A 10,844-nucleotide genomic window follows, 5' to 3' on the forward strand; every position below is an offset into this window, starting at 1 on the left:
TTCGTCAAAAAGGTTTTTCCAATTATTTTACAATTTAAATGAACCATAAGCCATAACAAAAGTATATAGTATCTATTTTCTTTTATGATTATGTCACATGAAAGTGGAATTATGAATATTCTCCAATTTAGAGATGCAAGGGTTGAAGGAAAAAAAAATATGATAGCTAATTTTCTAAAAAAATTTACCCTCATATTCATATTAAATCATCACCTATTGTTACGAACACAACTTATGAATCAATATCAATATCTTTCATCACGACATTACCTATTATCAAATGTGACTTACAAAGTATTATTTTACATTAAACGTGTCTTATTCATTTTAATTAGATAAAGTTGTAGAGTTCTCAAGCAAAAAGAAAGAAACAAACAAAGATATTTCATAAAAATTCAATTGTGTTTGTAAATTGTAATGTATATGTAGTATGTACCAACAAAAATACAAAAAAAACAAAATTAATACTCTTATAGGAGTATAACAATATATCTTTTCACTCCTCAAAAACCAACTAAAATACAATAGAGGAAGACATTTTTATAATTTTTGTGTGAAAAAAATCACCTAACCAAAAGTGTATTATTATTCTGAGATAGGCTAAACCTGGTGGGCTTGGGCTTGAAGCGCCAACGCCTTTGGAGATCATGTCTTGATGGGTTGATAATCTGCAACAACAAGGCCTTCAATAGGTTGGTATTTATGGCACTATTGGGCCTGAATTTGGGCCTTGCTGGTGGAGATCTCATCGGAAACTTTCGTCGGCCGCGGTGGAAGCTGCACCGGAAAGAGCCTTGATGGGTGGTAGGAGAGCAAAGGCATGTTCTTTTGGTGGTAGAGTTTGAGGTTTTGGTAGCCATGCCAACATGCTTTTCCATTTGCAAGATTATCTTCTATTCTCTAGGCATGTATATTACATAGGAGGAGAATGACCAAGTTACACTTTGCCTATTCCAAAATTAAATTTTGATTGGACTATTTAGTAATGGTGCACAATGAAGGTGTTGACCTTATCCAATTATCCACCTAAATCATACATGGATATTCATTAAAAAATTATGAGAGCAAATGAGCAATTAAGGGTAGGGTAGGTCTAATGGCCAAAGTTCTTGTTTATCTTTAATCTAAATATTGCACAATAATGGATGTTTGATGTCATATTTTTCTACATATCATAAAGATTATGCGTGAGCTTAAATTTTGTATATCTGTAATCTGTGTTTGTAAGAGCATTAAACACTTCTTAAAACGAATATGTTATCTCTTTTAAGGGGATAATTGTCTAATTTAATATCTTTGTATCGGCTATACTTAGTATTACATGTGTACCCTAAAATATTGCTAACTAGTCAAAGGCTCTAACATCTTCTAAAACTAATTTCAGAGTTGAATGCAAATTTTGACAGAGATGTGACAGATATTTATGAACTGTTGATTTTTTCATTATGAATAGGTTGCTTACCAATTAAACCGTCTTTTACTTTCACGTTTCAAGAGTTTTTTTTATTTTTATTTTTATTTTATTTTATTTTATTTTGAGAATTCACGTTTCAAGAGTTGATTGCAACATTGTAAACATTTTTAGTTGACGCTCAAAACAAATTCATCTCATTAAACGCTTCTTAAATTACTATTAAAAAAAAAAACAACCCAACAACAATCACTTTAATCTCTTCCTTTTATTTTTTTCACGTGGTTAGTTTAATGAATCAAATATTACATGACTGATCATTGTTTGATTAAAGTAACTTTTTTATGAGATCAATAAAGACAGCAATCTTATTATTACGACATATACATGTACTCGTAACAATTATAACATATTGTATTTATTTTTGGTGCTTCAAACGGTTCGTCCTTTGGGCTAATTCGGATTCAAAGATCAGTTTTGAGTGGTTAGTTTTCAGTGCCCTCCTAATTGTTGTGGGGGATCAAACACAGATCTTTCCTACCAAGTGTAATACCAATCACAGTTACACCAAGTCACCAACAACCAATTGGTATTATAACATATTGTATGACAAAACAACTAAAACTCCTAAGTAATACACTTCCTTTAAACAATCAACATACCACATTTGTTTCATAATTAAGTTTAACATTTTGATTTTTTTGCTTAATTAATAGTATGATTAAAACTTACTACATTTTTTTTTATAGAAAAACATATCAAAAGTTAATATTATATGAGGTAAGGAGTATTTATATAATTAAATAAGTGGATTAGTTTCATTGAATATCAACTTTGAGAAAAAAAGTCAAAGTGTGTCAATTATTCTGAAATGGAGGGAATACTTAAGAGTAACTAATGCCCAAAGTTATGTGTTACACACAATCTAATCAAAAAGGTACTTTGGTAGTTTCATTTATATATTTTTTTTGGTATAACACCCGGTTCACCTTTTGGGATAATTTGGATTTGAGATCAGTTCTGGGTGATTATGTTTCACTCCCCTCCCAATTGTTGTTGAGAGAGATTGAACACGAGTTCTCCCTACTAAGTGTAGTCCAACAGCCAATTAGTTAATAGTTTCATACTTTCATAGTTTGGTTACTTTGGTATTGTTTATTGTTTGTGCAATTGTGCCCCTTGATAAAATAATTATTTCATGTGCGTAACCTTGAACAAGAAGTGCCCACTTTGGCACTTTAGAGCTTAGACAAAATATTACAAAAGTGAGCACATCTCACATTCTCACTTACCATAATTCCATTCATACCCTCAACCCAGTATTTTCTCTCTTCTTTGACTCCCCAACAATGGCAGCAACCCACTTACAGCTTCATTTGGCGGCGCCATTGAAACCCCAAATTCATCTTCATAAAGCTAAAACCTTTGCTACAATTAACCCCACAAAATTCCCAACTGTGCGATGTTCTGCTGCTGCTGCAACACCCACCAAAAGAAGCTACAACATCACTCTTCTTCCTGGTGATGGCATTGGCCCTGAAATTGTCTCTATTTCTAAAGATGTTCTTCAATTTGCCGCTTCTCTTGAAGGTTTTGACATTGTTTTTGTTTAACTTTTGTTACCTTTGAATTAAAATTTTGTTTATTGTGAATTGGGTTTTAGTTATTATACTATACTACTTTGTGATTTTTGTAGAAACCCTTATAATGATTATTGATTATGGTTGAAATGAAATATATATTATTTTAGTCGGAAATGTATGTTAGGTGAAAATTTGTCACTGAAGTTGGGATTGTCCCACTTGATTATGTGTGTTTGGTGGGTATATTGGGGGGGGGGGTGGGTAAATGTATTCTTCATTGTTGAGAATTCGATTTCGGATTGCGGCATTGTGGTTGTACTCTTCATTCTTGAGTGGATAATAGGGCGGGGTTGTTAAGAAAAAGGAGAATTTAGTAGGGGTTAGTGAGGATTAGGGTATAGGAATTTTGAGGTGGGTCATTGCTTGAATGAAGGTAACATTTTATGGATTTTGGGATGATAAAGGTTTGATGAATATGATCATTGAGTAAATTTTTAATCTTGATATTGAGAGCTGTCTTTGGCGGGTGCTCTATGGTATAATGTTTATAATGTTATATGTAGCCATGTAGGACACAAAGTCATAATATACTCATAATTAGTTAGATTGGTGTGTGGTGTATAGAGGGAAAAATGAGCCAGAGAACAAGAGAGAGGAAATGAGATAGGAGATATTCATTCCTTTCTATAGTGTATCATTTTTTTCTCACTTTATGAAGTCTAGTAGGGAAAGAATGATTGACATGTGTATGGTTTTGTATTTAGAAAAAGTCGAGTTTAAGGAGATATATAGAATGATAGGTTTTAGGGCTTGATAAGAGGGTTTCTAGATTTCCCATGCTACCTTGTTGCTTGTTTGTTGAAAAATTGTGCACATTTGTGATTTATGTGTGAGTGTGGATACTTTAGGACAACTTCATAACTTAACATGATCCCATTCGACAAAAATTCCTGATTATCAATAATGAATGATCACTTGCCCTTTCTAGACTTTCAACTTTTTAGGCTTCCTTGTTGCTGAAATGGATTTTTGATATAGATAATATTTGTACTAACTAATTTCTTTATATTAACAGTAGTTGTGTTTGAGTTTCTCGTACAAAGCTATATAAAAGTATCCAATCTTTCAAGTATTACCATTGGTTCTATGATAGTCATTCATGGATGTTTGTAAGTCCTTCTATCTATGTTTAGCAGCACTTTAGGATGACATAACCGTTCATTCAAGGGAGAGGCCCAAACACGAGAAGTTTATGGTGAATGCCTAGCTGCCAGAGATGTAGAAGGGTGTGGTATTCTTTGGATAAGATCACGAACAAATCTTAGGTGGAACCATGTAAGGGATGGCTATCTTTGTTTCCATGAGTTTAAGGGCTTGCTGTTATAGGTTGCTTCCCTTATGCAATTATATATAAGTGTTGATTTAAGGTTAAAGGTGACAGATTGGGCTTGTCTTCATCTGGATTAGTCAAAGTGAGACCACCAGCATTCAGTCCCTGTGGTGCCTATGGTAGCTAAACTTAGCAGTTAGCTTAGAGCTTATCAATATCTTTTGTAGTTTTATGACTAATATGTGAGGAGTAAAATAAAGAGATATCTATACTTATATTTTAAAAAGCGTTTCTAAGGAAGTTTACCTCGCTTCCTTATGGTTTATAGGGCAGTTTTAGGGTTATCTCACTTCCGGAATTTTAGTTTATAATTAACTTACTTTGAGTGAACTTTGTATATTTAGGTCTAATTGGTGCAAACACATCATTAAAGGTGTATCCAATTAAATTTTCTTAGCATCAGACCGTGTTCGGTTGGCTCTCAGCCTCTTGGAGCGGAAGGGCTCATTAAGGTTTTGAGGACATTCTGTTAAATATCAGGTTTTCACGTCAAATCATATCATACTGTTTGCTACTTGCACTTTGATGAGTGTAACTATAAAGCATCAAGATTTCTGCAGTGTGTGAATTGCGATTAACATAATGGATAACTCCATATGTACATATGGACCTCCTAAACCCTGCCTAAGTGCAGGGTCTGCGGTCTATACACTACATAACTTATTATATGTTTTTGATTAGCTTCTACATCTGCCTTATCAGAAATGTTTTTTTTCCTCAGTTGGTCATGTTGTATTTTTCTGTCAATTTTTAATTTGTTCAGTGGCATTCTTGAATTTCTAGGGATTGAGATCAAGTACCAAGAGATGCCTGTTGGTGGCTCTGCTTTTGATCTCACCGGAGTTCCATTGCCAGAGGAGACCCTTGCAGCAGCAAAACAATCTGATGCTGTTCTTCTTGGAGCTATTGGAGGGTAAAATTCATTCCGCTTGTTTTAATTATTTTTGTCTTTCCGTCTTCCCTCTTTTGCAATATGTGAATATAAGGATGGGTTACTTGGCCCTGTCGAAAATCAGGTATAAATGGGACAAACTTGAAAAGAAGTTGAAGCCAGAGACCGGTTTGCTTCAGCTACGAGCAGGTCTTGACGTGTTTGCAAATTTAAGGCCAGCTACTGTCTTGCCTCAGGTTGCTCTTCTGTTTCTTTTGCTTGTATTCGGTGTTTTATTTTGTTCATGCTATTCCTTTTTTTTTTAATTTTAATTTTATTTTTTTTAATTTTATTTTTTATTTTTTATTTTTTAAAAATACGGTCCTGTGGATTTATACTGAAATTTCTTGCATACATCAAGCTCATGGGCTTTTCCAACCTCCCCTTTTTCCCTCTCAAGGCATGAACTTTTATTGTTTTCTATGGCAAGTTTAACTTTGGTAAATGAAGACTGCTACTTTTGAGTAGCAATGTTTTAGATACTGCTGTGATTACTGTTAACGTGGGAAGCATTAACCTCTGAATTTTTGTATCCCTTGTTGAAATAAGACATATATAGCTTATGAACCCCGAGCGTAAAAAGCCTTCTAATGTATCTCTATATAAAGCAATGAGAAGTTATTATGTGATACAAGTGACCTATAGTTTGTTGAGTTTAGGAATGTAAAGGTTATATTATGAATTATTTCACTCTACATTGTCTCGAGCCAGATTTGTCTTAATTATGGCCAGTGTAGTACAACAATCATTAAATTTTGTCCTTAGTAATGTAGAAAAAAATCACATTGTGAATTCTTGAGGGCAAAAGTTATTTAAGTACTTTCTGAAAGTGTGTCTGGGAAGTAATACTGTGTAAATTAACACTCTGGCTAATGCTGTTTTATGGGTAAAGAATCTTGCTCCTAAAGGATGCGGCTACACCATTATTTATATCTGGTCAAATTCCTAGAATACTTTTGATGTTATTTAATTCTACTTATATTTTTGAAGTTTCTAATGTATGGGCGCTTTGGATTTCCAGTTGATTGATTGTACAACATTGAAGAGAGAGGTAGCTGAAGGTGTTGATCTAATGGTGGTGAGGGAGCTTACTGCCGGTAAAAATCCTATACTGTTGAACTCATTCTGAAAGCGCTTCTAAATAACTTCATTAGTGGATGTAATTTTCTTTCTTCTCTGAAACTTCAGTCTTTAACTTCAGGTATTTATTTTGGGGAGCCTAGGGGTTTTGGTGTGAATGAAAAGGGAGAGGAGATTGGTTTCAATACTGAGGTCTACTCTGTTTTTCAGGTATGTTTTTCTAGTCAGACTTTAAGTAAACTTTAAGGTAATCTTATCTTTTGTAGAATTAGTCTTTGATGTTTAAAATTGTCCCACAAAAATAAAATGGACTTATCACGAAGGTTTTTTGTGAAAATTCTTTGACATAGAGTGGAGAGGAAATTGGGTGGAATGGGAAATAGTCAACTAGCAACTTTGAATCCTTTTAGATATAGAAATTTGTCAGATATCGTCCAAAAGGATTCCATCTAGATTATGAAGTGAAATCTATAAACAAAAATTATTAAGACCAAAACAACTTATACGAGTTAGTGACATTTATTTGCAGTGTCTCTTCATCCTAGTAAATACGGTTTAGTGGGGAGGTGACCTGTCTTTGGGATGAGGTGTGTTTGAGTGAAAACTGTTAGGAATACAGGTCTACTAAACTACTAAAGGAGAGGCTTTGACTGCTAACAGCTTGTTTACAACTCTTCAATATCTTCATCATATTTCCTTTCTCCATGATAGCAGACCAGGGTTGTTTCCTGTTCCCCTATCAGAGCTGAGCGAAATGCCCATTTAGCTAGGGAACACTGTTTGTGCAATGTAGTTTGAACTTCATCCTTCTCATTTAGGAATCAGGCTCTATGTGCTTAATTCAGTGATAGCAAATGGTTTATGTCTCGGGTTATGTGTTCGTGTTTTGTCTATAGGCGGCGGCTAGTGGATTGAGAAAAACCAGATTGTAGTAATTATTAAACCTATGAATTGAACTTGCCTTTTCAATTTGTTCTTGTTTGGATTAAACTGTCTTTGTTTCTGTCATCTTTTTAATGTGTATATAATTAAATATAAGTTAATGATGAAATATTTTTGCTGGACAGTTTTCAAATGGCTACAATAAAATTGTGGCCATTGTAATTGAGTGAATCACAACCCTCCAATTAATTAAATTCATCATATCCATCCATTTAGTTACTTTAAAATACATCTTATCAAAAAAAAAAAAAAAAAAAATAGATAAAAATAATTCCGCTTTTTTAATACAGAGTACTTCAAAATTTGGTCTAAGGATGAAATTTCTAATTTATCTTATTGATGATTAATATTTTTTTTTTATCTTTAATGCCAATTGATTGTTTTCTTGAAAGTTAGAGATAACTCTCACAAATTTTCATCATCTTCCTTAATCCTCGATTTTTCTGGTTTTCTTTTTTGGAGGATGATTCATTGTTTGATAAATTTGATGCAAAATCTATGGACCTTGTAATATATATAATGCCGTAGATTGGGTTTATTGTTAATAAACTAGTATAATCAAATGTTGATTGTTTAATGGAGATGGGAGATTTCTTGAAACTTAGAAATTGCAAGTATATGCATTAATGACGGCAAAGTTCAGTTTTTTGTTTTAGAAACTGTATAACAGTTTATTTATTTATTTTTTTTATTATTATTTTTTTTTTTTTTAATTTTTTTTTTGTCTTCCATTTCTTATTAAAAATTTAAGTCAATCGATGAATGGACAAGATTGAACATTAAAAATAAAGGGTCAAGATTACAACTAATTACAATAGCTACAATTTTATTGTAGCCATTGAATAGTCTTTCATTTTTGCTTGATGTGAACATTTTATTTTTCATGATAAACTCATAGTAGTTTCTTCTTGTGGTAAATTGTTTGAGTTGACTTCTTCCAAAAAGTCTGCATGGTGCCATGGTGCTTGCTGACTTTATGATAGTGCTGTTATGGTTGCTCATCTATATGTATAATTACCTTTATTAGCAGTTAAGCACCCAAAGAAAAAAAAAATTATTGGAGTTGGGAATAGAGACTTTTTGTATTCTGATCCCTCCTTCAATGATGTTGCATTTATCTCTGTAATTCATGATCTCACATTCATTAAACTGTTAATCAAATTTTCTATTGGCAGATTGACCGTATTGCTCGTGTTGCTTTTGAGACTGCTAGAAAGAGGCGTGGAAAACTGTGCTCTGTTGATAAAGCCAATGTTCTAGAGGTTTGTGGTGCTGGTGACTTATAAGAATATTTTAGTTTTTGAGGTTTTTAATATTATATATATATATATATATATATAAATATATATATATATATATATATATATATATATATATATATATATATATATATAGGGGGGGGGGTAACAATACATCTATAGCATGTAGATTAGCCTATACTGGCAAGTGACAGTATGGTATAAAGTGCTCTAAAACCCACTGAATAGAATAAATATGGCTACAAATTTCTGAGTTATAACTACTATCAAGCATCTTTTCGTTGTGCACAGTTTGAAAGGGTTGTTTACTTCTTTTCTAATGTAATATTTGTGGGATGTGTTATTGTGTTTTGACACTATCTTGTTAGCATTGCATCTTGATGGACCTTATGTAGATCTTGCTGTAATTTTCAGACAAGCTACTGTATAATAATTACCAGTCCCGTAAACAAGTTGTTCTACTAAAATTCAAATGGAACCACAAGGACTTGGTGTAAATGTTTTTTAAAAAAATTATAGATTAGGCATAAAGTTGATCTCTGTCTGTTACTTTCTAATTTAGTACTCTCAAAGATATTGGTGCACAATTTGGTTGCACAAGTCCTATAAAGTACATCTTTTGGATTATATGTTGTGGACCTTGTGGTGAAGTTTTACGTTAGTTTAATTTCTGATTATTATACCGTATCTATTGTTTAGTCTCATTTCCATACAATTTAGTCAGGCATCTATGCTTTGGAGGAAAAGAGTTACGGAGATGGCAGCAGACTACCCTGATGTTGAGCTCTCACATATGTATATCGATAATGCAGCAATGCAACTTATTCGTGATCCAAAACAGGTATTTTCTTCATCTATTCATCCTTACCAGCCCAAAGTCACTAAGCATTCAGCAATCTTATTTTCTTTCTTCTTTCTTTTCTTTTCTCCATAATAGTGTCGGTTAATTTATTTGTGCAGTTTGACACTATTTTAACCAACAACATATTTGGTGATATATTATCTGACGAGGCTTCAATGATTAGTGGGAGTATTGGAATGCTTCCTTCTGCAAGCATAGGTCAATCGGTATGGGAGTATAACTTGGTGTTGCTTGATTTTGCTTTTTTTTTTTTTTTTTTTCCAATTTTTGGTGTTTCAATAGTTTAGAAATTATTTATATGACTAAGGACTTTGTTTTGTGATTTATGTAGGGACCTGGACTTTTTGAACCTATACATGGCTCCGCTCCTGACATTGCCGGACAGGTTGGACTTTTCACTTGTTGAATTAGTTTTGCTTGAATATTGAATGGAAACTGATTTTGACTTGTTGAGAAATGAAGGACAAGGCAAATCCATTGGCAACGATCTTAAGTGCTGCAATGCTTTTGCGATATGGTCTTGGGGAAAGCAAGGCCGCAGATAGGATTGAGGCAGCTGTTATGGAGACCCTAAATAGGGGATTCCGAACTGGTGACATATACTCAGCTGGAAATGTATGTGTACTTATGAATTGTCATATAAATTCCACATTTGCATGTTTACATTATCATGCGGGCTGTTTTCAACTGTCACAAGGACTATTGGGATCATTACATTTTTTCTGCTCTTGTTAACCTTTCTTTAGTTCATGACTAATATGAAAATTTGATTACTGCTCACAGAAATTAGTTGGATGCAAAGAGATGGGTGAACAGGTGATGAAGTCAGTAGACTCTCCAATTCCTGCTGCTGTTTAATCCTGCATTGTCGCATGAAAGCCCAATGGCCGATATTCAATAGTAACTCACTCCAAGTACTGAGGGCATAAAATCCTGAGACTTCATTCATGTGGAGGATGACCGAGAAACAAAATCACAATTTTGCATAGCATGCTATGATATGTGGAGGTTGTTTCCAATTTGGGAATAACAGTTTTGCACTGTAATTTCTGATCTATATTAAGACTAATGTTGTTAACTTAAAGCCGTAGCAAAATGTGGCATTCAATGTAACCTATTCTTCTGTTGTGAAAATTCAAAATTGCTCAAAGTTTGCGTGGGAATGAAATAAAAGGGGCCTTGGGTCTATATCTAATGAGGCTGCAGTTTGCTTGTGATGACTAAAGTATGGAGAATTTCCATAAATTATTTCCAAGTAAAATAATCAATCACCACACCGCCTATGAAGTAATTCACATGATATTCACACATTGCGTATTAACAAGTACCTGGGTTGTCTGATCCTAAATGAATACTACACCCGATTTACCTAAGAATTTGCAAGAC

The 10,844-nt window shown here is 33.4% G+C and overlaps 1 protein-coding gene across 1 annotated transcript; it reads left to right on the top strand.

Annotated features, from left to right (window-relative positions):
* Positions 1 to 2,675: 2,675 nt before the first annotated feature.
* On the top strand, positions 2,676 to 10,646 carry LOC145619105 (3-isopropylmalate dehydrogenase 2, chloroplastic-like). The gene is made up of 11 exons (XM_081673707.1): positions 2,676 to 3,001; positions 5,168 to 5,297; positions 5,401 to 5,512; positions 6,337 to 6,412; positions 6,517 to 6,605; positions 8,513 to 8,599; positions 9,321 to 9,437; positions 9,557 to 9,664; positions 9,790 to 9,843; positions 9,921 to 10,073; positions 10,242 to 10,646. Exons 1-11 carry the CDS (start codon positions 2,761 to 2,763, stop codon positions 10,314 to 10,316), a joined length of 1,242 nt encoding a protein of 413 aa, XP_081529833.1. The 5' UTR covers positions 2,676 to 2,760; the 3' UTR covers positions 10,317 to 10,646.
* The last annotated feature ends 198 nt before the right edge of the window (positions 10,647 to 10,844 follow it).

The sequence above is a fragment of the Chenopodium album genome, chromosome 27 (assembly GCF_948465745.1).
Source record: "Chenopodium album chromosome 27, dcCheAlbu1.1, whole genome shotgun sequence".
Taxonomy (NCBI): domain Eukaryota; kingdom Viridiplantae; phylum Streptophyta; class Magnoliopsida; order Caryophyllales; family Amaranthaceae; genus Chenopodium; species Chenopodium album.

What these genes read in the sequence shown, in the direction of transcription:
- LOC145619105 (XM_081673707.1), top strand. Translation starts at nt 2,761, where the DNA reads ATGGCAGCAACCCACTTACAGCTTCATTTGGCGGCGCCATTGAAACCC. An exon ending in GGTGAGGGAGCTTACTGCCG is followed by an intron (nt 6,413 to 6,516) that starts GTAAAAATCCTA and finishes CTTTAACTTCAG; the next exon opens with GTATTTATTTTGGGGAGCCT. An exon ending in ATAAAGCCAATGTTCTAGAG is followed by an intron (nt 8,600 to 9,320) that starts GTTTGTGGTGCT and finishes CAATTTAGTCAG; the next exon opens with GCATCTATGCTTTGGAGGAA.